At 50.1% G+C, this 26,254-nt stretch overlaps 3 protein-coding genes across 7 annotated transcripts in view; 2 read left to right on the top strand and 1 right to left on the bottom strand.

The window, feature by feature from the left end:
• The window catches only part of chad (chondroadherin), a 19,426-nt gene extending 13,279 nt beyond the window's left edge, over positions 1 to 6,147 (bottom strand). The window contains exon 1 of one of the 2 annotated variants that reach the window (XM_059948998.1): positions 5,220 to 6,147. In XM_059948998.1, coding sequence (XP_059804981.1) covers positions 5,220 to 5,990 — 771 coding nt within the window. In that variant the 5' untranslated portion in view covers positions 5,991 to 6,147. The remainder of the gene's footprint in view (positions 1 to 5,219) is intronic. The other variant, XM_059948997.1, reaches the window with a different exon arrangement.
• acsf2 (acyl-CoA synthetase family member 2) overlaps positions 1 to 26,254 on the top strand; it is a 980,331-nt gene that overhangs the window by 713,149 nt on the left and 240,928 nt on the right. The gene's annotated exons all lie outside the window — the stretch shown is intronic.
• On the top strand, positions 25,024 to 25,535 carry LOC132380255 (small ribosomal subunit protein uS9-like). The gene has a single exon (XM_059949000.1). It carries the CDS (start codon positions 25,043 to 25,045, stop codon positions 25,481 to 25,483), a length of 441 nt encoding a protein of 146 aa, XP_059804983.1. The 5' UTR covers positions 25,024 to 25,042; the 3' UTR covers positions 25,484 to 25,535.

Here is a 26,254-nt window from a genome sequence, read left to right on the forward strand (position 1 = left end):
ATTGAATATTGCAAGGCCTAGTGAGAGTGGGTTTCCTATAATGGAGGAGTCTGTTCTGTGGGGTGGGGGGCATTGTCTCAGAATAGAGCGACATCCATTTAGAATGGAGATGCGGATAAATGTCTTTCGGGTAAAGCACAGATGGCTCTGCAGGCCAAATCATTGGGTATATTTAATGTGGAGGTTGATAGGTTCTTGATTAGTCAGGCATCAAAGGTTACAGGAGAACAGGTTTGAGAGGGATAATAAATCAGCCATGATGGAATGGCACAGCAGACTCAACGGGCTGAATGGCCTCATTCTACAGCTATGTCTTACCATTTTAGAGAAGATTTACAGCAGGAGTTGCATGTTGATGGATTGTTTAATGCTGAAGAACTGGGGTTCTGATCAGATGGTGATTGAGCAGTACACGTGGGGGTGGGATGCATTTAACATGGATTTAAGAAGCGGTAAGTCAGAAGAGATGGTGTGTAGGACAGGCTTCCCACTTCCAAACTCCAAGTCATGGGGGAAGGAAAGAAAATTAACAGCAGGGTGAATGATAGTTTGACAACCACATCAACAAGCTGGGCTGTACCTGAGGACAGTCTGATCACTACAGATACACACGCGCACACGCACACGCGCACGCACACACACACACGGTTTATCGGATATGGGTCCGTTCTCCCACCTGGAGCTTCTAATTTCTGTCAGCAGACAGTGGTGGGATATTGACAATGTCGGAGCTGTCGTCAGAGTAAAGCAGGGAACATGGACAAATAACCCCATTCAGATGTTCTATTTGAACTGGACTATTTCACATCCTCTTGGGACTGTGGAGAACCTTTGGCTCAGTGAGACGACACAGAATAAACAGCAAGGCTTGACCGGACAGTTCCTCGCCCGGGCAGTTGGCTGGAACCCAACTACCAGCAGTACGGTCTCAGGACATTCTGCTTTTCTTTGCTTCAGTCCAGTTACAGTATGAACAGCCCTCACCCATCATCAGTCACACACACACACTAAACAAGCCCCATGTTTTGAAATATGGTGAACCCCCATGTTGGTCATATGCAATGCCCCACCCCACATCTGTCACAAATATGGTGACCCCCCCATGTGCTACATGTTGCACACGCGATGACCCCCCCCCCACACATTGTGTCTCACTTCCATCACATATGCCACCCCACCACAGTCTAACCCTGGCAGCACAGGGCTGTGTACCGCGGCTTGCATCCCCTGGAAGAGGCGGGACACCTGTGAGGGCTTCATCTCTTGTACCAACAGGCCAAAACCTGTGGGTCAGACATGATGTGATGGTGTCCTTCTGTAAACGATCAGCTTTACAGGAGAAAGTCTTTTCCAAGCTGACCATCCAGGGACAGCCCAGGTCTGCCGGAGCTGCAGAGAGCCTCCACACCTCCTCCTCGGCACGTTCAAGCTGGTCTGCTTCCGCAGTGTCAAAGACCTCAGTACCACTCTGCCTTCAGCCTTCCCTGGGCAAACCTGCAAACAATGTGGTCACTGTCTTCAGTCTTGGCCGTGCCTGCTGCTCGTCTCGCTGTCAATTCTGTGGGCTCAAGCTGGACAGCACTGTTGCAGCAGAAACATGCTGTTTGTTTATCCAAAACCCTCGTCTGGAAGCTGCCTGGGATTTTTCCATCACTGCACATTGCTTATTCAAGAAAGGTGTGAGGACAGGCAAGGTGCAGCCTTACTCCAGGTCCAATGCCCCTGTGCTGGGGCAGGACTACGAGAGGGGCAGCCCGTGAACAAACTGGCCTTTGCCAGCAGCTTGCACCAGTGGTGGAGTTGGCTGTTCACACCGACGGGGCACTCGAGATGAGAGGCAGGGAACTGCTCTGCTGAATCTGGGGAAACTGGCCTGAACTCAGGGAAAATGGCAAAGGATCGGTACTGTGTGACCAGGGAACACTGGCTTCGCAGAGATGTGAGTCACCATCGTACTGCTGTGTCTGAGCTGGAAGGTCACGTTCCAGAGCCCTGAGCCCAGACCATATCCCCACACTGATTCATGAGCAGAGAAGTTCCCGAGTATCCATCCTTAGCACGTCATGTATAACCAGTTGTGTCTTTAATCTAGTCCAGCGGCATCATGATCATTTTAATTATACCAGCTCGCGATGTCAATAGACAACAGGTGCGGAAGTAGACCGTTTGGCCCTTCAAGCCTGCACTGCCATTTTGAGATCATGGCTGATCATCTACTATCAATACCCAGTTCCTGCCTTGTCCCCATATCCCTTGATTCCCCTATCCATAAGATACCTAGCTAGCTCCTTCTTGAAAGCATCCAGAGAATTGGCCTCCACTGCCTTCCGAGGCAGTGCATTCCAGACCCCCACAACTCTCTGGGAGAAGAAGTTTTTCCTTAACTCTGTCCTAAATGACCTACCTCTTATTCTCAAACCATGCCCTCTGGTACTGGACTCTCCCAGCATCTGGAACATATTTCCTGCCTCTATCTTGTCCAATCCCTTAATAATCTTATATGTTGCAATCAGATCCCTCTCAATCTCCTTAATTCCAGTGTGTACAAGCCCAGTCTCTCTAACCTCTCTGCGTAAGACAGTCCGGACATCCCAGGAATTAACCTTGTGAATCTACACTGCACTTCCTCTACAGCCAGGATGTCCTTCCTTAACCCTGGAGACCAAAACTGTACACAATACTCCAGGTGTGGTCTCACCAGGGCCCTGTACAAATGCAAGAGGATTTCCTTGCTCTTGTACTCAATTCCCTTTGTAATAAAGGCCAACGTTCCATTAGCCTTCTTCACTGCCTGCTGCACTTGCTCATTCACCTTCAGTGACTGATGAACAAGGACTCCTAGATCTCTTTGTATTTCTCCCTTACCTAACTCTACACTGTTCAGATAATAATCTGCCTTCCTGTTCTTACTCCCAGAGTGGAGTAAGGAACAGAGACATGTCGTAACTAGAACAGCAGCAGATACATCTAGATTGTGAGTTCAGCACTGGCCTGCTTGCTGGAAGAAAACATCAGCGTCATCTCCTATTGCCTGCTCATTTTTTCGAGGTCTACCAGAAATGGTGCTGGTTGGGGAGCAGGTCAATTGAAAGTGTGTATTAAATGAAGAACAGAAGAGCATGTGGGTTTGTGTGCATGCACGTGAGTGTGCGTGTGCAAACGTAAGAAAGCATTAAACAGGCATCAGCTGCCTTTGGGAGACTTTGGCATAGAGTCTTTCAGAACAGGAGCCTTCGTCCCTCCACAAAGGTCACCGTATACCAAGCGGTCTGTGTCACCACCCTCCTTTATGGCGGTGAAGCTTGGGTAACCTACAGCCGTCACATCAAGTCCTTGGAGCACTTCCACATAAGCTGCCTTCAGCGCATCCTGGGAATTACCTGGCGTGAGCGGGTGCCTCACACTGAAATACTCATAAAGACCAACTGCAGAAGTATTGAGGCCATGATCACCCAGCGTCAGCTGCAGTGGCTGGGGCATGTGATAAGGATGCCCCCATGTCGGCTACCCTGCAGAGTGTTATACGGCCAGCTACATCATGGTCGACGCTCAGCTGGAGGACCGAAGAAGCGCAGTAAGGATCAGATGAAGAATGCTTTAAGGAAGTGCAAGATCAGACTCAAGGACCTGCTGACCGTAACACTTGGCGACAGCTGTGTAGGGACGGGGTTCGTATTCTGGAGATGGAAAAGAAGAGAGCCAGGAGAAATGCAGCCGTGGTCGCCACCACTACCATATACATGTCCCACCTGGCAACGTGGTCCACAGAATCAGCAACTTTGTGCAGCTCTGGTCCTGAACATCTGGACATCACATGTGAAGCAGCTGTTTGACGAGACCTGGACTATGGTCAGGCACAGGCTGAGAAGAAGCAAGTCACAGATGTGTTGAGATATATGGGCATCGTGTGGTATGGGAACAAGAGGTCCATAACAGACCCACTCCATGCAGACTGATCATCTCCACAACACTCTCCTCAATCTATTTCCTCTCCTGTGAAGGCAGTCTACAGGACACAAGTTGAACTCTTCTACCTACATTCACTGTGATCAGCAGCTGGGGATTATAGAGTGAGTGAGCCTCCTGAAGTCTTTCCACCAGACTGCTCCGGAACGCAGGCCCTGGAGGCTGGACACGTCCAGGAGAAAGAGTGCCCCGTCTGTCTCTCCGAAGCTCTGACACCCACAACCACTACCTGCCCAAAAGACTGCAGATGCCCCTTTGCTCACAGAGCCTCTGGATTTAGAAATATTTTGTCATTAGTCTAAATCCTGGAGCTCTATCCAACGCTGGGTGACAGTTCCTCCTCCAGGATAACCAGTGCACTACCACCTTCTAAGGGTAGTTAGGGGTAGTCAATAAAGCCCTGGCCTTGCCAGTGATGCCTGCATCCAGAAAATAAGGACCTGAATAAGACTCGTATGTTTCCTTGGTGTACGAAATCCAGGAGACTTCAAATAAACTGTGTGACGGAGCCTGGCAGGGCACCCTCCAGCACATCTGAATATGACCTTTCTTTCAGCACACACAGCAGTCAATGGCTCACTTGTTGGAGAACCCAGTGGACATTAGCAAAGCTGTATAGACCTGCCATTGTGGCTTGTGTTTAAAGAGTTTCATCTGTGGAGTCTTCTGAAAGACCCTTCTCTTGGTTGGTAGAAATGTGTGTCTGTTTAGTTAGCTTTTAAACATAGTGATAAATGAGGAGAAACACTCCGTTTACAGTCTAGCTTGTAAACTTTCTGGTTGATGACAGTGGCAACCCCAACAATTGGACACAGAGGATCCCCTTGCCCAACACGGCTCAGATTCTGCCCAGTGGGTAAGGGTGATCACACCCCCCACCCCCAGGGGTCTCGATGTGAACGAGCAGACACCAGTTCTGTCTCCACACTGACTAGACCTCACTCATTTTCAAACGTCCCGTCAGCTTTTGGCATCTCTCACCGGCTGTCTCCCTGTGGCAGACCTGGGCAAACGGCGTGGCCAGGATGGCTGAGGGAGCTGGAAGACCGCCTGGCTGCCCTCCCTCACCCAGAGGAGGTTCACGAGGCTTCGAGCCGCAGTACAAACCCAAACCCAAACGCAGACCTTGGACGGGGTTTCTCCGTACTTCGTGGGCGATGGCCCCAGCCGGGCGGCGCCGTGATCCGCGCTCTCGGGGACCGGCAGCCCCCTCCTTGCCCAGCCTCCCGCTTGCCACCCCGTTAGCAACTTACCCTCTCCAGCCCCATGCCGCTCAGCCAAAGGCGCTCGACGTATCTACCGAAGGAGCGGAAGGCGTTGTCGGGGATGGTCCTGATGGGGTTGGAGGACAGCTTCAACTCCTCCACCACCCTCAGCTTGCTGAGAGCGGCCGCCGGGTAGCTGCTGAGCTTGTTACCGTCCAGGTGAAGCGTGGCCAGGTTCTCCACGTCGTCCAGCGCCCCGGGCGGGATGGACGCCAGCCCGTTGTTGCTGAGGTGCAGCCAGCGCAGCTCCCTCGCCCCCGCCAGGCTGCCGGGCCGGATCTGGCTCATCTGGTTGTTGTCGAGCTGCAGGAGGAAGAGGCTCCTCAGCGGGCCCAGCAGCCCCTTGGCCAGCTCCCGGATGCGGTTGTGCTCCAGGTACAGGTAGGTGAGCTGCACCAGGTCGTGGAAGGCGCCGGGGCGCAGGGCGCTGATCTCGTTGTTGGACAGGTAGAGGTAGACCAGCTTCCTGAGGCCGCGGAAGGCGTTGGCCGACACCTCCCGTATGTGGCAGTCCTGGAGGTGCAGGGACACCAGGCTCTTCAAGGGGCTGAAGCCGCCGGCGGGCAGCCTGGGGTAGTTGTTCTGCTGCAGACTGAGGAGCCGCACTTTGCTGGGCACCCGCGGGATCTTCCTCAGCCCCTTGTTCTCGCACACCACATGAAGCAGGTCCCCGAGGCAGTGGCAGCCGGGGGGGCAGCGAGGGGCAGCCGTCACCGCGGCCAGCAGCGGCAAAAGGCAGAGCCAGAGCGACGGGTGCATGGTGCGACGCGATCTGCCCCCGCCGCCCGCCGCTCGCACTTATAACCCTAATGCGGGGCGGGGCGGGCGGGCGGGGGCGGCTCTCTCGGTGCTTGCCACCCTGATGCTCGCTTCTGTGTCTTTTACTTGTAAAATTCCCTCCGTCCCGTGTGCGATCAGCGGCCTGGGGGGGAGTTGGCAGGGGCGGAGGGGGATTCAGCGGTTTTCCGTTCCTTCGCTCAAGCCTGACACAATGGTTTGCATTTCAATCCTCCTCCAATATTCCTTTCATCGGCATTTCCAAAACACTTTGCAAAGAGTTATTGAACATTCCTCCCTGGCGGAGTGAGTCGCCTCACTACAGGAGGGGTAGGGTTGTCAGCCTGCTGCCCGGATGACAGAACAGGTATTATCGGGAAGGAGCTGGAGGCTGAGCGGAGACCTGATGGAGATGTCTTTTTCCGGGGATTGCAATACCGGAGGAACTCCTTTTAAGGCGAGTGGAGGGAAGTTTAGCAGGATGTCAGAAGTCGGGTCATTTACGTAGAGAGTGAGGAGATTTCAGAGACTCTTATGGACGGTTTGCTCAGGGTTACTCTTCCTACAGTACTGTTCACATTGTGTGTGTTACCTGCCCACCTGGTGGGCAGGAGTCATGGTCCAGGTGCAGGAGTTTGTCAGATGGTGCAGTTCAACGTCAGGAAGACAAAGAAGACATGCGGCTACCACCGGCGGGTGTCAGCCGTACTGCTTTGCGGAGTCTGCCCGGCTTCTATCAGGACCTACTGAGTCTGGAACATGGTCACCTCAGGCCGGGAATCCCCTCCTCAGGCGGAGGGCGGGGTCCTGGCCGGTCCTTGCCCTACCTCAGTGGCTGTCGGTGCGGCTCAGTTGTGTGGACCGACTCAGGCCGAGCTGCTGGTGGGGCCCAGACCCCGCAATCTTCTCCGGGAGCCGTGTCCACACAACCTGAGCCGTCTCTCATCGATACCCACAGTCCCATTCAGGGATGCAAGTAAGAGGTATCTGTATGGGCTGCTACTCCACATCCTCCACTTCCTTGCCCTTGTACACCGTCCCGACACGCCATGGCGGTCGGTCCTTCCACCCAGAGGTGAGGAGGGTCCCCACTGGAAGTCCCTTTACGCCGGGGTTCTTCCCATGCACCTGGGGGATCTCGGCTGGAGGGTACTGCATAGGGCAGTGCCCTGCAATAAGTTTTTCAGTTTGTACATGGACTTCCCACCCGCATGCCACTTCTGCGGGCTGGAGGAGACCGTGTACCACATGTACATAGAGTGTGTGAGGCTGCAGCCTCTTTTTGCGTATTTGCGTGGGCTGCTTCTCGCCTTCTGGCTGCATTTTAGTCCCACCCTGTTTATATATGGTCATCCAGTAAGGAAGGGGGCATGGAGGGATGAGGATGTCCTAGTCAACTTGCTCCTGGGGCTGGCGAAATCCGCCATCCGAGGGTCTTGGAAACGGGTGGCGGGAGGATCTCCCCGGGCAGACTGCCTGGCAATGTTTAGGGGGTATGTTCGTGCTCGGGTAACTATTGAAAAGGAGCACGCGCAGTCCACAGTGGCCTTGGAGGCGTTTCGAGACCCTTGGGCTTCGCGGGGTGTAAATGCCATCGTAGATAGGGATGGCAACATTCTGGTGTAATGTCTATTGTCTATTTGTAGTGCGGTAATTGTGTTTGCCACTGTTTTGTATATATTGTATAGCACCGAAATTTGTAATAAAGGATTTTGTAATAAAAAAAAAGGAGATGGTGATGGGCTTCAGGAAAAGGAAACCTCCATTGCTCCCCGTTACTGTTGATGGTATGAGGAGGGCAGCAGACAGGCTGTGTACAAGGGCCACATTCGCTTCCACTTCCTGAGGAGACTGGGCTCCTTTGGACTACAAGACCATAAGACATAGGAGCAGAATTAGGCCATTCAGCCCATCGAGCTTCTTCTGTCAGGCTGATCCTGGATACCAATCAACCCCATACACCTGCCTTCTCACCATATCCTTTGATGCCCTGAAACAATCAATTTCCATCTTAAATATCACCATGGACTTGCCTCCAGCACAGCACAGCAGTGCATTCCACAGACTGGCTAGACTACTCTGTTCCAAAACAGGCCGTGCCCTCTGGTTCTAGACACAGGAAACATGCTCTCCACATCCACCCTGTCTAGTGCTTTCAACATTCAGTAGGTTTGAATCAGATCCCCCCCCCCCCCATTCTTCTAAATTCCAGTGAGCTCAGGCCCAAAGCTGCAGAATGCTCCTCATATGTTAACCCCTTCAATCCCAAAATCATCCATGTGAATTTCCTTTGGAATCTCCAATGATAACACTTCCCTTCTGAGATATGGGGACCAAAACTGGACAATGGTTCTCACCCACTGCTGAACACATTTAGAAACCGATGATGACAACTGTGCGGCTTCAGAGGGGCCATTCCCACCCTCGAGCACCATGAGTCAACTACACCCAGGCAAGTGATGATCCCCCCCCCCACCCACGTCCTGTCAGACTCTTTCAGACCGTCACAGTGCACTGACGGTCGAGTGTTGTTGTCAGGTCAGTTTCAGTACGTTCTGTGGGTAATAGTTCCGGTCACAGTGCACTGACGGTCGAGTGTTGTTGTCAGGTGAGTTTCAGTACGATCTGTAGGTAATAGTTCCTGTCACAGTGCACTGACGGTCGAGTGTTGTTGTCAGGTGAGTTTCAGTACGTTCTGTAGGTAATAGTTCCGGTCACAGTGCACTGACGGTCGAGTGTTGTTGTCAGGTGAGTTTCAGTACGTTCTGTAGGTAATAGTTCCGGTCACAGTGTAGTGACGGTCGAGTGTTGTTGTCAGGTGTGTTTCAGTACGTTCTGTAGGTAATAGTTCCGGTCACAGTGTACTGACGGTCGAGTGTTGTTGTCAGGTGAGTTTCAGTACGTTCTGTGGGTAATAGTTCCGGTCACAGTGCACTGACGGTCGAGTGTTGTTGTCAGGTCAGTTTCAGTACGTTCTGTAGGTAATAGTTCCGGTCACAGTGCACTGACGGTCGAGTGTTGTTGTCAGGTGAGTTTCAGTACGTGCTGTAGGTAATAGTTCCGGTCACAGTGCACTGACGGTCGAGTGTTGTTGTCAGGTGAGTTTCAGTACGTGCTGTAGGTAATAGTTCCGGTCACAGTGCACTGACGGTCGAGTGTTGTTGTCAGGTGAGTTTCAGTACGTGCTGTAGGTAATAGTTCCGGTCACAGTGCACTGACGGTCGAGTGTTGTTGTCAGGTGAGTTTCAGTACGTTCTGTAGGTAATAGTTCCGGTCACAGTGCACTGACGGTCGAGTGTTGTTGTCAGGTGAGTTTCAGTACGTTCTGTAGGTAATAGTTCCGGTCACAGTGCACTGACGGTCGAGTGTTGTTGTCAGGTGAGTTTCAGTACGTTCTGTAGGTAATAGTTCCGGTCACAGTGCACTGACGGTCGAGTGTTGTTGTCAGGTGAGTTTCAGTACGTTCTGTAGGTAATAGTTCCGGACACAGTGCACTGACGGTCGAGTGTTGTTGTCAGGTGAGTTTCAGTACGTTCTGTAGGTAATAGTTCCGGTCACAGTGCACTGACGGTCGAGTGTTGTTGTCAGGTGAGTTTCAGTACGTTCTGTAGGTAATAGTTCCTGTCACAGTGCACTGACGGTCGAGTGTTGTTGTCAGGTGAGTTTCAGTACGTTCTGTAGGTAATAGTTCCGGTCACAGTGCACTGACGGTCGAGTGTTGTTGTCAGGTGAGTTTCAGTACGATCTGTAGGTAATAGTTCCGGTCACAGTGCACTGACGGTCGAGTGTTGTTGTCAGGTGAGTTTCAGTACGTTCTGTAGGTAATAGTTCCGGTCACAGTGCACTGACGGTCGAGTGTTGTTGTCAGGTGAGTTTCAGTACGTTCTGTAGGTAATAGTTCCGGTCACAGTGCACTGACGGTCGAGTGTTGTTGTCAGGTGAGTTTCAGTACGATCTGTAGGTAATAGTTCCGGTCACAGTGCACTGACGGTCGAGTGTTGTTGTCAGGTGAGTTTCAGTACGTTCCGTAGGTAATAGTTCCGGTCACAGTGCACTGACGGTCGAGTGTTGTTGTCATGTGAGTTTCAGTACGTTCTGTAGGTAATAGTTCCGGTCACAGTGCACTGACGGTCGAGTGTTGTTGTCAGGTGAGTTTCAGTACGTTCTGTAGGTAATAGTTCCGGTCACAGTGCACTGACGGTCGAGTGTTGTTGTCATGTGAGTTTCAGTACGTTCTGTAGGTAATAGTTCCGGTCACAGTGCACTGACGGTCGAGTGTTGTTGTCAGGTGAGTTTCAGCACGTTCTGTAGGTAATAGTTCCGGTCAGAGTGCACTGACGGTCGAGTGTTGTTGTCAGGTGAGTTTCAGCACGTTCTGTAGGTAATAGTTCCGGTCACAGTGCACTGACGGTCGAGTGTTGTTGTCAGTTGAGTTTCAGTACGTTCTGTAGGTAATAGTTCCGGTCACAGTGCACTGACGGTCGAGTGTTGTTGTCATGTGAGTTTCAGTACGTTCTGTAGGTAATAGTTCCGGTCACAGTGCACTGACGGTCGAGTGTTGTTGTCATGTGAGTTTCAGTACGTTCTGTAGGTAATAGTTCCGGTCACAGTGCACTGACGGTCGAGTGTTGTTGTCATGTGAGTTTCAGTACGTTCTGTAGGTAATAGTTCCGGTCACAGTGCACTGACGGTCGAGTGTTGTTGTCAGGTGAGTTTCCGTACGTTCTGTAGGTAATAGTTCCGGTCACAGTGCACTGACGGTCGAGTGTTGTTGTCAGGTGAGTTTCCGTACGTTCTGTAGGTAATAGTTCCGGTCACAGTGCACTGACGGTCGAGTGTTGTTGTCAGGTGAGTTTCAGTACGTTCTGTAGGTAATAGTTCCGGTCACAGTGCACTGACGGTCGAGTGTTGTTGTCAGGTGTGTTTCAGTACGTTCTGTGGGTAATAGTTCCGGTCACAGTGCACTGACGGTCGAGTGTTGTTGTCAGGTGAGTTTCAGTATGTTCTGTAGGTAATAGTTCCGGTCACAGTGCACTGACGGTCGAGTGTTGTTGTCAGGTGAGTTTCAGTACGTTCTGTGGGTAATAGTTCCGGTCACAGTGCACTGACGGTCGAGTGTTGTTGTCAGGTGAGTTTCAGTACGTTCTGTAGGTAATAGTTCCGGTCACAGTGCACTGACGGTCGAGTGTTGTTGTCAGGTGAGTTTCAGTACGTGCTGTAGGTAATAGTTCCGGTCACAGTGTAGTGACGGTCGAGTGTTGTTGTCAGGTGAGTTTCAGTACGATCTGTAGGTAATAGTTCCGGTCACAGTGCACTGACGGTCGAGTGTTGTTGTCAGGTGAGTTTCAGTACGTTCTGTAGGTAATAGTTCCGGTCACAGTGCACTGACGGTCGAGTGTTGTTGTCAGGTGAGTTTCAGTACGTTCTGTAGGTAATAGTTCCGGTCACAGTGCACTGACGGTCGAGTGTTGTTGTCAGGTGAGTTTCAGTACGTTCCGTGGGTAATAGTTCCGGTCACAGTGCACTGACGGTCGAGTGTTGTTGTCAGGTGAGTTTCAGTACGTTCCGTAGGTAATAGTTCCGGTCACAGTGCACTGACGGTCGAGTGTTGTTGTCAGGTGAGTTTCAGTACGTTCCGTAGGTAATAGTTCCGGTCACAGTGCACTGACGGTCGAGTGTTGTTGTCAGGTGTGTTTCACTACGTTCTGTAGGTAATAGTTCCGGTCACAGTGCACTGACGGTCGAGTGTTGTTGTCAGGTGAGTTTCAGTACGTTCTGTGGGTAATAGTTCCGGTCACAGTGCACTGACGGTCGAGTGTTGTTGTCAGGTGAGTTTCAGTACGTGCTGTAGGTAATAGTTCCGGTCACAGTGCACTGACGGTCGAGTGTTGTTGTCAGGTGTGTTTCAGTACGTTCTGTAGGTAATAGTTCCGGTCACAGTGCACTGACGGTCGAGTGTTGTTGTCAGGTGAGTTTCAGTACGTTCTGTAGGTAATAGTTCCTGTCACAGTGCACTGACGGTCGAGTGTTGTTGTCAGGTGAGTTTCAGTACGTTCTGTAGGTAATAGTTCCGGTCACAGTGCACTGACGGTCGAGTGTTGTTGTCAGGTGAGTTTCAGTACGTTCTGTAGGTAATAGTTCCGGTCACAGTGCACTGACGGTCGAGTGTTGTTGTCAGGTGAGTTTCAGTACGTTCTGTAGGTAATAGTTCCGGTCAGAGTGCACTGACGGTCGAGTGTTGTTGTCAGGTGAGTTTCAGTACGTGCTGTAGGTAATAGTTCCGGTCACAGTGCACTGACGGTCGAGTGTTGTTGTCAGGTGAGTTTCAGTACGTTCTGTAGGTAATAGTTCCGGTCACAGTGCACTGACGGTCGAGTGTTGTTGTCAGGTCAGTTTCAGTACGTTCTGTGGGTAATAGTTCCGGTCACAGTGCACTGACGGTCGAGTGTTGTTGTCAGGTGAGTTTCAGTACGTTCTGTAGGTAATAGTTCCTGTCACAGTGCACTGACGGTCGAGTGTTGTTGTCAGGTGAGTTTCAGTACGTTCTGTAGGTAATAGTTCCGGACACAGTGCACTGACGGTCGAGTGTTGTTGTCAGTTGAGTTTCAGTACGTTCTGTAGGTAATAGTTCCGGTCACAGTGCACTGACGGTCGAGTGTTGTTGTCAGGTGAGTTTCAGTACGTTCTGTAGGTAATAGTTCCGGTCACAGTGCACTGACGGTCGAGTGTTTTTGTCAGGTGAGTTTCAGTACGTGCTGTAGGTAATAGTTCCTGTCACAGTGCACTGACGGTCGAGTGTTGTTGTCAGGTGAGTTTCAGTACGTTCTGTAGGTAATAGTTCCGGTCACAGTGCACTGACGGTCGAGTGTTGTTGTCAGGTGTGTTTCAGTACGTTCTGTAGGTAATAGTTCCGGTCACAGTGCACTGACGGTCGAGTGTTGTTGTCAGGTGAGTTTCAGTACGTGCTGTAGGTAATAGTTCCGGTCACAGTGCACTGACGGTCGAGTGTTGTTGTCAGGTGAGTTTCAGTACGTTCTGTGGGTAATAGTTCCGGTCACAGTGCACTGACGGTCGAGTGTTGTTGTCAGGTGTGTTTCAGTACGTTCTGTAGGTAATAGTTCCGGTCACAGTGCACTGACGGTCGAGTGTTGTTGTCAGGTGAGTTTCAGTACGTGCTGTAGGTAATAGTTCCGGTCACAGTGCACTGACGGTTCAGTGTTGTTGTCAGGTGAGTTTCAGTACGTTCTGTGGGTAATAGTTCCGGTCACAGTGCACTGACGGTCGAGTGTTGTTGTCAGGTGAGTTTCAGTACGTTCTGTGGGTAATAGTTCCGGTCACAGTGCACTGACGGTCGAGTGTTGTTGTCAGGTGTGTTTCAGTACGTTCTGTAGGTAATAGTTCCGGTCACAGTGCACTGACGGTCGAGTGTTGTTGTCAGGTGAGTTTCAGTACGTTCTGTAGGTAATAGTTCCGGACACAGTGCACTGACGGTCGAGTGTTGTTGTCAGGTGAGTTTCAGTACGTTCTGTAGGTAATAGTTCCGGTCACAGTGCACTGACGGTCGAGTGTTGTTGTCAGGTGAGTTTCAGTACGTTCTGTGGGTAATAGTTCCGGTCACAGTGCACTGACGGTCGAGTGTTGTTGTCAGGTGAGTTTCAGTACGTTCCGTAGGTAATAGTTCCGGTCACAGTGCACTGACGGTCGAGTGTTGTTGTCAGGTGTGTTTCAGTACGTTCTGTAGGTAATAGTTCCGGTCACAGTGCACTGACGGTCGAGTGTTGTTGTCAGGTGAGTTTCAGTACGTTCTGTAGGTAATAGTTCCGGTCACAGTGCACTGACGGTCGAGTGTTGTTGTCAGGTGAGTTTCAGTACGTTCTGTAGGTAATAGTTCCGGTCACAGTGCACTGACGGTCGAGTGTTGTTGTCAGGTGAGTTTCAGTACGTTCTGTAGGTAATAGTTCCGGTCACAGTGCACTGACGGTCGAGTGTTGTTGTCAGGTGAGTTTCAGTACGATCTGTAGGTAATAGTTCCTGTCACAGTGCACTGACGGTCGAGTGTTGTTGTCAGGTGAGTTTCAGTACGTGCTGTAGGTAATAGTTCCTATCACAGTGCACTGACGGTCGAGTGTTGTTGTCAGGTGAGTTTCAGTACGTTTTGTGGGTAATAGTTCCGGTCACAGTGCACTGACGGTCGACTGTTGTTGTCAGGTGAGTTTCAGTACGTGCTGTAGGTAATAGTTCCGGTCACAGTGCACTGACGGTCGAGTGTTGTTGTCAGGTGAGTTTCAGTACGTGCTGTAGGTAATAGTTCCGGTCACAGTGCACTGACGGTCGAGTGTTGTTGTCAGGTGAGTTTCAGTACGTGCTGTAGGTAATAGTTCCGGTCACAGTGCACTGACGGTCGAGTGTTGTTGTCAGGTGAGTTTCAGTACGTTCTGTAGGTAATAGTTCCGGTCACAGTGCACTGACGGTCGAGTGTTGTTGTCAGGTGAGTTTCAGTACGTTCTGTAGGTAATAGTTCCGGTCACAGTGTAGTGACGGTCGAGTGTTGTTGTCAGGTGAGTTTCAGTACGTTCTGTAGGTAATAGTTCCGGTCACAGTGCACTGACGGTCGAGTGTTGTTGTCAGGTCAGTTTCAGTATGTTCCGTAGGTAATAGTTCCTGTCACAGTGCACTGACGGTCGAGTGTTGTTGTCAGGTGAGTTTCAGTACGTTCTGTAGGTAATAGTTCCGGTCACAGTGCACTGACGGTCGAGTGTTGTTGTCAGGTGAGTTTCAGTACGTTCTGTAGGTAATAGTTCCGGTCACAGTGCACTGACGGTCGAGTGTTGTTGTCAGGTGAGTTTCAGTACGTTCTGTAGGTAATAGTTCCGGTCACAGTGCACTGACGGTCGAGTGTTGTTGTCAGGTGAGTTTCAGTACGTTCTGTAGGTAATAGTTCCGGTCACAGTGCACTGACGGTCGAGTGTTGTTGTCAGGTGAGTTTCAGTACGTTCTGTAGGTAATAGTTCCGGTCACAGTGCACTGACGGTCGAGTGTTGTTGTCAGGTGTGTTTCAGTACGTTCTGTAGGTAATAGTTCCGGACACAGTGCACTGACGGTCGAGTGTTGTTGTCAGGTGAGTTTCAGTACGTTCTGTAGGTAATAGTTCCGGTCACAGTGCACTGACGGTCGAGTGTTGTTGTCAGGTGAGTTTCAGTACGTGCTGTAGGTAATAGTTCCGGTCACAGTGCACTGACGGTCGAGTGTTGTTGTCAGTTGAGTTTCAGTACGTTCTGTAGGTAATAGTTCCGGTCACAGTGCACTGACGGTCGAGTGTTGTTGTCAGGTGAGTTTCAGTACGTTCTGTAGGTAATAGTTCCGGTCACAGTGCACTGACGGTCGAGTGTTGTTGTCAGGTGAGTTTCAGTACGTTCTGTAGGTAATAGTTCCGGTCACAGTGCACTGACGGTCGAGTGTTGTTGTCAGGTGAGTTTCAGTACGTTCTGTAGGTAATAGTTCCGGACACAGTGCACTGACGGTCGAGTGTTGTTGTCAGGTGAGTTTCAGTACGTTCTGTGGGTAATAGTTCCTGTCACAGTGCACTGACGGTCGAGTGTTGTTGTCAGGTGAGTTTCAGTACGTTCTGTGGGTAATAGTTCCGGTCACAGTGCACTGACGGTCGAGTGTTGTTGTCAGGTGAGTTTCAGTACGTGCTGTAGGTAATAGTTCCGGTCACAGTGCACTGACGGTCGAGTGTTGTTGTCAGGTGAGTTTCAGTACGTGCTGTAGGTAATAGTTCCGGTCACAGTGCACTGACGGTCGAGTGTTGTTGTCAGGTGAGTTTCAGTACGTTCTGTAGGTAATAGTTCCGGTCACAGTGCACTGACGGTCGAGTGTTGTTGTCAGGTGAGTTTCAGTACGTTCTGTAGGTAATAGTTCCGGTCACAGTGCACTGACGGTCGAGTGTTGTTGTCAGGTGAGTTTCAGTACGTTCTGTAGGTAATAGTTCCGGTCACAGTGCACTGACGGTCGAGTGTTGTTGTCAGGTGAGTTTCAGTACGTGCTGTAGGTAATAGTTCCGGTCACAGTGCACTGACGGTCGAGTGTTGTTGTCAGGTGAGTTTCAGTACGTTCTGTAGGTAATAGTTCCGGTCACAGTGCACTGACGGTCGAGTGTTGTTGTCAGGTGAGTTTCAGTACGTGCTGTAGGTAATAGTTCCGGTCACAGTGCACTGACGGTCGAGTGTTGTTGTCAGGTGAGTTTCAGTACGTTCTGTAGGTAATAGTTCCGGTCACAGTGCACTGACGGTCGAGTGTTGTTGTCAGGTGAGTTTCAGTACGTTCTGTAGGTAATAGTTCCGGTCACAGTGCACTGACGGTCGAGTGTTGTTGTCAGGTGAGTTTCAGTACGTTCTGTAGGTAATAGTTCCGGTCACAGTGCACTGACGGTCGAGTGTTGTTGTCAGGTGAGTTTCAGTACGTTCTGTAGGTAATAGTTCCGGTCACAGTGCACTGACGGTCGAGTGTTGTTGTCAGGTGTGTTTCAGTACATTCTGTAGGTAATAGTTCCGGTCACAGTGCACTGACGGTCGAGTGTTGTTGTCAGGTGAGTTTCAGTACGTGCTGTAGGTAATAGTTCCGGTCACAGTGCACTGACGGTTGAGTGTTGTTGTCAGGTGAGTTTCAGTACGTGCTGTAGGTAATAGTTCCGGTCACAGTGCACTGACGGTCGAGTGTTGTTGTCAGGTGAGTTTCAGTACGTTCTGTAGGTAATAGTTCCGGTCACAGTGCACTGACGGTCGAGTGTTGTTGTCAGGTGAGTTTCAGTACGTTCTGTAGGTAATAGTTCCGGTCACAGTGCACTGACGGTCGAGTGTTGTTGTCAGGTGAGTTTCAGTACGTTCTGTAGGTAATAGTTCCGGTCACAGTGCACTGACGGTCGAGTGTTGTTGTCAGGTGAGTTTCAGTACGTTCTGTAGGTAATAGTTCCGGTCACAGTGCACTGACGGTCGAGTGTTGTTGTCAGGTCAGTTTCAGTACGTTCCGTAGGTAATAGTTCCGGTCACAGTGCACTGACGGTCGAGTGTTGTTGTCAGGTGAGTTTCAGTACGTGCTGTAGGTAATAGTTCCGGTCACAGTGCACTGACGGTCGAGTGTTGTTGTCAGGTGAGTTTCAGTACGTTCTGTAGGTAATAGTTCCGGTCACAGTGCACTGACGGTCGAGTGTTGTTGTCAGGTGAGTTTCAGTACGTTCTGTAGGTAATAGTTCCGGTCACAGTGCACTGACGGTCGAGTGTTGTTGTCAGGTGAGTTTCAGTACGTTCTGTAGGTAATAGTTCCGGTCACAGTGCACTGACGGTCGAGTGTTGTTGTCAGGTGAGTTTCAGTACGTTCTGTAGGTATTAGTTCCGGTCACAGTGCACTGACGGTCGAGTGTTGTTGTCAGGTGAGTTTCAGTACGTTCCGTAGGTAATAGTTCCGGTCACAGTGCACTGACTGTCGAGTGTTGTTGTCAGGTGAGTTTCAGTACGTTCCGTAGGTAATAGTTCCGGTCACAGTGCACTGACGGTCGAGTGTTGTTGTCAGGTGAGTTTCAGTACGTGCTGTAGGTAATAGTTCCGGTCACAGTGCACTGACGGTCGAGTGTTGTTGTCAGGTGAGTTTCAGTACGTTCTGTAGGTAATAGTTCCGGTCACAGTGCACTGACGGTCGAGTGTTGTTGTCAGGTGAGTTTCAGTACGTTCTGTAGGTAATAGTTCCGGTCACAGTGCACTGACGGTCGAGTGTTGTTGTCAGGTGAGTTTCAGTACGTGCTGTAGGTAATAGTTCCGGTCACAGTGCACTGACGGTCGAGTGTTGTTGTCAGGTGAGTTTCAGTACGTTCTGTAGGTAATAGTTCCGGTCACAGTGCACTGACGGTCGAGTGTTGTTGTCAGGTGAGTTTCAGTACGTTCTGTAGGTAATAGTTCCGGTCACAGTGCACTGACGGTCGAGTGTTGTTGTCAGGTGAGTTTCAGTACGTTCTGTAGGTAATAGTTCCGGTCACAGTGCACTGACGGTCGAGTGTTGTTGTCAGGTGAGTTTCAGTACGTTCTGTAGGTAATAGTTCCGGTCACAGTGCACTGACGGTCGAGTGTTGTTGTCAGGTGAGTTTCAGTACGTTCTGTAGGTAATAGTTCCGGTCACAGTGCACTGACGGTCGAGTGTTGTTGTCAGGTGAGTTTCAGTACGTGCTGTGGGTAATAGTTCCGGTCACAGTGCACTGACGGTCGAGTGTTGTTGTCAGGTGAGTTTCAGTACGTTCTGTGGGTAATAGTTCCGGTCACAGTGCACTGACGGTCGAGTGTTGTTGTCAGGTGAGTTTCAGTACGTTCTGTAGGTAATAGTTCCGGTCACAGTGCACTGACGGTCGAGTGTTGTTGTCAGGTGAGTTTACGTACGTTCTGTAGGTAATAGTTCCGGTCACAGTGCACTGACGGTCGAGTGTTGTTGTCAGGTGAGTTTCAGTACGTTCTGTAGGTAATAGTTCCGGTCACAGTGCACTGACGGTCGAGTGTTGTTGTCAGGTGAGTTTCAGTACGTTCTGTAGGTAATAGTTCCGGTCACAGTGCACTGACGGTCGAGTGTTGTTGTCAGGTGAGTTTCAGTACGTTCTGTGGGTAATAGTTCCGGTCACAGTGCACTGACGGTCGAGTGTTGTTGTCAGGTGAGTTTCAGTACGTTCTGTGGGTAATAGTTCCGGTCACAGTGCACTGACGGTCGAGTGTTGTTGTCAGGTGTGTTTCAGTACGTTCTGTAGGTAATAGTTCCGGTCACAGTGCACTGACGGTCGAGTGTTGTTGTCAGGTGAGTTTCAGTACGTTCTGTGGGTAATAGTTCCGGACACAGTGCACTGACGGTCGAGTGTTGTTGTCAGGTGAGTTTCAGTACGTGCTGTAGGTAATAGTTCCGGTCACAGTGCACTGACGGTCGAGTGTTGTTGTCAGGTGAGTTTCAGTACGTTCTGTGGGTAATAGTTCCGGTCACAGTGCACTGACGGTCGAGTGTTGTTGTCAGGTGAGTTTCAGTACGTTCTGTAGGTAATAGTTCCGGTCACAGTGTACTGACGGTCGAGTGTTGTTGTCAGGTGAGTTTCAGTACGTTCTGTAGGTAATAGTTCCGGTCACAGTGCACTGACGGTCGAGTGTTGTTGTCAGGTGAGTTTCAGTATGTTCTGTAGGTAATAGTTCCGGTCACAGTGCACTGACGGTCGAGTGTTGTTGTCAGGTGTGTTTCAGTACGTTCTGTAGGTAATAGTTCCGGTCACAGTGCACTGACGGTCGAGTGTTGTTGTCAGGTGAGTTTCAGTACGTTCTGTAGGTAATAGTTCCGGACACAGTGCACTGACGGTCGAGTGTTGTTGTCAGGTGAGTTTCAGTACGTTCTGTAGGTAATAGTTCCGGTCACAGTGCACTGACGGTCGAGTGTTGTTGTCAGGTGAGTTTCAGTACGTGCTGTAGGTAATAGTTCCGGACACAGTGCACTGACGGTCGAGTGTTGTTGTCAGGTGAGTTTCAGTACGTTCTGTAGGTAATAGTTCCGGTCACAGTGCACTGACGGTCGAGTGTTGTTGTCAGTTGAGTTTCAGTACGTTCTGTAGGTAATAGTTCCGGTCACAGTGCACTGACGGTCGAGTGTTGTTGTCAGGTGTGTTTCAGTGCGTTCTGTAGGTAATAGTTCCGGTCACAGTGCACTGACGGTCGAGTGTTGTTGTCAGGTAAGTTTCAGTACGTGCTGTAGGTAATAGTTCCGGTCACAGTGCACTGACGGTCGAGTGTTGTTGTCAGGTGAGTTTCAGTACGTTCTGTAGGTAATAGTTCCGGTCACAGTGCACTGACGGTCGAGTGTTGTTGTCAGGTGAGTTTCAGTACGTTCTGTAGGTAATAGTTCCGGTCACAGTGCACTGACGGTCGAGTGTTGTTGTCAGGTGAGTTTCAGGACGTTCTGTAGGTAATAGTTCCGGTCACAGTGCACTGACGGTCGAGTGTTGTTGTCAGGTGAGTTTCAGTACGTTCTGTAGGTAATAGTTCCGGACACAGTGCACTGACGGTCGAGTGTTGTTGTCAGGTGAGTTTCAGTACGTTCTGTAGGTAATAGTTCCGGACACAGTGCACTGACGGTCGAGTGTTGTTGTCAGGTGAGTTTCAGTACGTTCTGTAGGTAATAGTTCCGGTCACAGTGCACTGACGGTCGAGTGTTGTTGTCAGGTGAGTTTCAGTACGTGCTGTAGGTAATAGTTCCTATCACAGTGCACTGACGGTCGAGTGTTGTTGTCAGGTGAGTTTCAGTACGTTTTGTGGGTAATAGTTCCGGTCACAGTGCACTGACGGTCGACTGTTGTTGTCAGGTGAGTTTCAGTACGTGCTGTAGGTAATAGTTCCGGTCACAGTGCACTGACGGTCGAGTGTTGTTGTCAGGTGTGTTTCAGTACGTTCTGTGGGTAATAGTTCCTGTCACAGTGCACTGACGTTCGAGTGTTGTTGTCAGGTGTGTTTCAGTACGTTCTGTAGGTAATAGTTCCGGTCACAGTGCACTGACGGTCGAGTGTTGTTGTCAGGTGAGTTTCAGTACGTTCTGTAGGTAATAGTTCCGGTCACAGTGCACTGACGGTCGAGTGTTGTTGTCAGGTGAGTTTCAGTACGTTCTGTGGGTAATAGTTCCGGTCACAGTGCATTGACGGTCGAGTGTTGTTGTCAGGTGAGTTTCAGGACGTTCTGTGGGTAATAGTTCCGGTCACAGTGCACTGACGGTCGAGTGTTGTTGTCAGGTGAGTTTCAGTATGTTCTGTAGGTAATAGTTCCGGTCACAGTGCACTGACGGTCGAGTGTTGTTGTCAGGTGAGTTTCAGTACGTTCTGTGGGTAATAGTTCCGGTCACAGTGCACTGACGGTCGAGTGTTGTTGTCAGGTGAGTTTCAGTACGTTCTGTAGGTAATAGTTCCGGTCACAGTGCACTGACGGTCGAGTGTTGTTGTCAGGTGAGTTTCAGTATGTTCTGTAGGTAATAGTTCCGGTCACAGTGCACTGACGGTTCAGTGTTGTTGTCAGGTGAGTTTCAGTACGTTCTGTGGGTAATAGTTCCGGTCACAGTGCACTGACGGTCGAGTGTTGTTGTCAGGTGAGTTTCAGTACGTTCTGTAGGTAATAGTTCCGGTCACAGTGCACTGACGGTCGAGTGTTGTTGTCAGGTGAGTTTCACTACGTTCTGTAGGTAATAGTTCCGGTCACAGTGCACTGACGGTCGAGTGTTGTTGTCAGGTGAGTTTCAGTATGTTCTGTAGGTAATAGTTCCGGTCACAGTGCACTGACGGTTCAGTGTTGTTGTCAGGTGAGTTTCACTACGTTCTGTAGGTAATAGTTCCGGTCACAGTGCACTGACGGTCGAGTGTTGTTGTCAGGTGAGTTTCAGTACGTTCTGTAGGTAATAGTTCCGGTCACAGTGCACTGACGGTCGACTGTTGTTGTCAGATGAGTTTCAGTACGTTCTGTAGGTAATAGTTCCGGTCACAGTGCACTGACGGTCGAGTGTTGTTGTCAGGTGTGTTTCAGTACGTTCTGTAGGTAATAGTTCCAGTCACAGTGCACTGACGGTCGAGTGTTGTTGTCAGGTGTGTTTCAGTACGTTCTGTAGGTAATAGTTCCGGTCACAGTGCACTGACGGTCGAGTGTTGTTGTCAGGTGAGTTTCAGTACGTTCTGTCGGTAATAGTTCCGGTCACAGTGCACTGACGGTCGAGTGTTGTTGTCAGGTGAGTTTCAGTATGTTCTGTAGGTAATAGTTCCGGTCACAGTGCACTGACGGTCGAGTGTTGTTGTCAGGTGAGTTTCAGTACGTTCTGTAGGTAATAGTTCCGGTCACAGTGCACTGACGGTCGAGTGTTGTTGTCAGGTGAGTTTCAGTACGTTCTGTAGGTAATAGTTCCGGTCAGAGTGCACTGACGGTCGAGTGTTGTTGTCAGGTGAGTTTCAGTACGTTCTGTGGGTAATAGTTCCTGTCACAGTGCACTGACGGTCGAGTGTTGTTGTCAGGTGAGTTTCAGTACGTTCCGTAGGTAATAGTTCCGGTCACAGTGCACTGACGGTCGAGTGTTGTTGTCAGGTGAGTTTCAGTACGTTCCGTAGGTAATAGTTCCGGTCACAGTGCACTGACGGTCGAGTGTTGTTGTCAGGTGAGTTTCAGTACGTTCTGTAGGTAATAGTTCCGGTCACAGTGCACTGACGGTCGAGTGTTGTTGTCAGGTGAGTTTCAGTACGTTCTGTAGGTAATAGTTCCTGTCACAGTGCACTGACGGTCGAGTGTTGTTGTCAGGTGAGTTTCAGTACGTTCTGTGGGTAATAGTTCCGGTCACAGTGCACTGACGGTCGAGTGTTGTTGTCAGGTGAGTTTCAGTACGTTCCGTAGGTAATAGTTCCGGTCACAGTGCACTGACGGTCGAGTGTTGTTGTCAGGTGAGTTTCAGTACGTTCCGTAGGTAATAGTTCCGGTCACAGTGCACTGACGGTCGAGTGTTGTTGTCAGGTGTGTTTCAGTACGTTCTGTAGGTAATAGTTCCGGTCACAGTGCACTGACGGTCGAGTGTTGTTGTCAGGTCAGTTTCAGTACGTTCTGTGGGTAATAGTTCCGGTCACAGTGCACTGACGGTCGAGTGTTGTTGTCAGGTGAGTTTCAGTACGTTCTGTAGGTAATAGTTCCGGTCACAGTGCACTGACGGTCGAGTGTTGTTGTCAGGTGAGTTTCAGTACGTTCTGTGGGTAATAGTTCCGGTCACAGTGCACTGACGGTCGAGTGTTGTTGTCAGGTGAGTTTCAGTATGTTCTGTAGGTAATAGTTCCGGTCACAGTGCACTGACGGTCGAGTGTTGTTGTCAGGTGAGTTTCAGTACGTTCTGTAGGTAATAGTTCCGGTCACAGTGCACTGACGGTCGAGTGTTGTTGTCAGGTGAGTTTCAGTACGTTCTGTGGGTAATAGTTCCGGTCACAGTGCACTGACGGTCGAGTGTTGTTGTCAGGTGAGTTTCAGTACGTTCTGTAGGTAATAGTTCCGGTCACAGTGCACTGACGGTCGAGTGTTGTTGTCAGGTGAGTTTCAGTACGTTCTGTAGGTAATAGTTCCGGTCACAGTGCACTGACGGTCGAGTGTTGTTGTCAGGTGTGTTTCAGTACGTTCTGTAGGTAATAGTTCCGGTCACAGTGCACTGACGGTCGAGTGTTGTTGTCAGGTGAGTTTCAGTACGTTCTGTAGGTAATAGTTCCGGTCACAGTGCACTGACGGTCGAGTGTTGTTGTCAGGTGAGTTTCAGTACGTTCCGTAGGTAATAGTTCCGGTCACAGTGCACTGACGGTCGAGTGTTGTTGTCAGGTGTGTTTCAGTACGTTCTGTAGGTAATAGTTCCGGTCACAGTGCACTGACGGTCGAGTGTTGTTGTCAGGTGTGTTTCAGTACGTTCTGTAGGTAATAGTTCCGGTCACAGTGCACTGACGGTCGAGTGTTGTTGTCAGGTGAGTTTCAGTACGTGCTGTAGGTAATAGTTCCGGTCACAGTGCACTGACGGTCGAGTGTTGTTGTCAGGTCAGTTTCAGTACGTTCTGTAGGTAATAGTTCCGGTCACAGTGCACTGACGGTCGAGTGTTGTTGTCAGGTGAGTTTCAGTACGTGCTGTAGGTAATAGTTCCGGTCACAGTGCACTGACGGTCGAGTGTTGTTGTCAGGTGTGTTTCAGTACGTTCTGTGGGTAATAGTTCCGGTCACAGTGCACTGACGGTCGAGTGTTGTTGTCAGGTGAGTTTCAGTACGTTCTGTAGGTAATAGTTCCGGTCACAGTGCACTGACGGTCGAGTGTTGTTGTCAGGTGAGTTTCAGTACGTTCGGTAGGTAATAGTTCCGGTCACAGTGCACTGACGGTCGAGTGTTGTTGTCAGGTGAGTTTCAGTACGTTCTGTAGGTAATAGTTCCGGTCACAGTGCACTGACGGTCGAGTGTTGTTGTCAGGTGAGTTTCAGTACGTTCTGTAGGTAATAGTTCCGGTCACAGTGCACTGACGGTCGAGTGTTGTTGTCAGGTGAGGTTTCAGTACGTTCTGTAGGTAATAGTTCCGGTCACAGTGCACTGACGGTCGAGTGTTGTTGTCAGGTGAGTTTCAGTACGTTCTGTAGGTAATAGTTCCGGACACAGTGCACTGACGGTCGAGTGTTGTTGTCAGGTGAGTTTCAGTACGTTCCGTAGGTAATAGTTCCGGTCACAGTGCACTGACGGTCGAGTGTTGTTGTCAGGTGAGTTTCAGCACGTTCTGTAGGTAATAGTTCCGGTCACAGTGCACTGACGGTCGAGTGTTGTTGTCAGGTGAGTTTCAGTACGTTCTGTAGGTAATAGTTCCGGTCACAGTGCACTGACGGTCGAGTGTTGTTGTCAGGTGAGTTTCAGTACGTGCTGTAGGTAATAGTTCCGGTCACAGTGCACTGACGGTCGAGTGTTGTTGTCAGGTGAGTTTCAGTACGTTCTGTAGGTAATAGTTCCTGTCACAGTGCACTGACGGTCGAGTGTTGTTGTCAGGTGAGTTTCAGTACGTGCTGTAGGTAATAGTTCCGGTCACAGTGCACTGACGGTCGAGTGTTGTTGTCAGGTGAGTTTCAGCACGTTCTGTGGGTAATAGTTCCGGTCACAGTGCACTGACGGTCGAGTGTTGTTGTCAGGTGAGTTTCAGTACGTTCTGTGGGTAATAGTCCCGGTCACAGTGCACTGACGGTCGAGTGTTGTTGTCAGGTGAGTTTCAGTACGTTCTGTGGGTAATAGTCCCGGACACAGTGCACTGACGGTCGAGTGTTGTTGTCAGGTGAGTTTCAGTACTTGCTGTAGGTAATAGTTCCGGTCACAGTGCACTGACGGTCGAGTGTTGTTGTCAGGTGAGTTTCAGTACGTTCTGTAGGTAATAGTTCCGGTCACAGTGCACTGACGGTCGAGTGTTGTTGTCAGGTGAGTTTCAGTATGTTCCGTAGCTGCTGCCGCTCCGCCAGGAACATGCCTGCGAAAGGACCTTTGCAATCTGTTCAGGTTTTTGGGCGAAAGAAAACAGCGACTGCTGTTGCCCATTGCAAAAGGGGAAATGGCCTCATCAAAGTGAATGGCAGGCCTCTGGAACAGATTGAGCCAAAGACTTTACAGTACAAGCTGCTGGAGCCAGTTGTGCTGTTGGGCAAAGAAAGATTTGCTGGTGTCGTCAACAGAGTTCGTGTGAAGTGTGGTGGTCACGTAGCTCAAATCTATGCTATCCGTCAATCCATTTCCAAAGCATTGGTGGCTTACTACCAGAAATATGTAGATGAAGCATCCAAGAAGGAGATCAAGGACATCCTCATCCAGTATGACAGGACTCTGCTGGTTGCTGATCCTCGTCGTTGTGAGGCCAAGAAATTCGGTGGACCTGGTGCCCGTGCACGTTACCAGAAATCTTACTGTTAAAATGTTTTATTTTGATTTGTGGCAAATAAATATCTAACTGTCAAAAAAAAAAGATTCAGTACGCTCTGTAGGTAATAGTTCCGGACACAGTGCACTGACGGTCGAGTGTTGTTGTCAGGTGAGTTTCAGTACGTTCTGTAGGTAATAGTTCCGGTCACAGTGCACTGACGGTCGAGTGTTGTTGTCAGGTGAGTTTCAGTACGTTCAGTAGGTAATAGTTCCGGTCACAGTGCACTGACGGTCGAGTGTTGTTGTCAGGTGAGTTTCAGTACGTTCTGTGGGTAATAGTTCCGGTCACAGTGCACTGACGGTTCAGTGTTGTTGTCAGGTGAGTTTCAGTACGTTCTGTAGGTAATAGTTCCGGTCACAGTGCACTGACGGTCGAGTGTTGTTGTCAGGTGAGTTTCAGTACGTTCTGTAGGTAATAGTTCCGGTCACAGTGCACTGACGGTCGAGTGTTGTTGTCAGGTGAGTTTCAGTACGTTCTGTAGGTAATAGTTCCTATCACAGTGCACTGACGGTCGAGTGTTGTTGTCAGGTGAGTTTCAGTACGTTCTGTAGGTAATAGTTCCGGTCACAGTGCACTGACGGTCGAGTGTTGTTGTCAGGTGAGTTTCAGTACGTTCTGTGGGTAATAGTTCCGGTCACAGTGCACTGACGGTCGAGTGTTGTTGTCAGGTGAGTTTCAGTACGTTCTGTAGGTAATAGTTCCGGTCACAGTGCACTGACGGTCGAGTGTTGTTGTCAGGTGAGTTTCAGTACGTTCTGTGG

Source organism: Hypanus sabinus, chromosome 23 (assembly GCF_030144855.1).
Source record: "Hypanus sabinus isolate sHypSab1 chromosome 23, sHypSab1.hap1, whole genome shotgun sequence".
Classification (NCBI taxonomy): Eukaryota; Metazoa; Chordata; class Chondrichthyes; order Myliobatiformes; family Dasyatidae; genus Hypanus; species Hypanus sabinus.

What these genes read in the sequence shown, in the direction of transcription:
- LOC132380255 (XM_059949000.1), top strand. Translation starts at nt 25,043, where the DNA reads ATGCCTGCGAAAGGACCTTTGCAATCTGTTCAGGTTTTTGGGCGAAAG.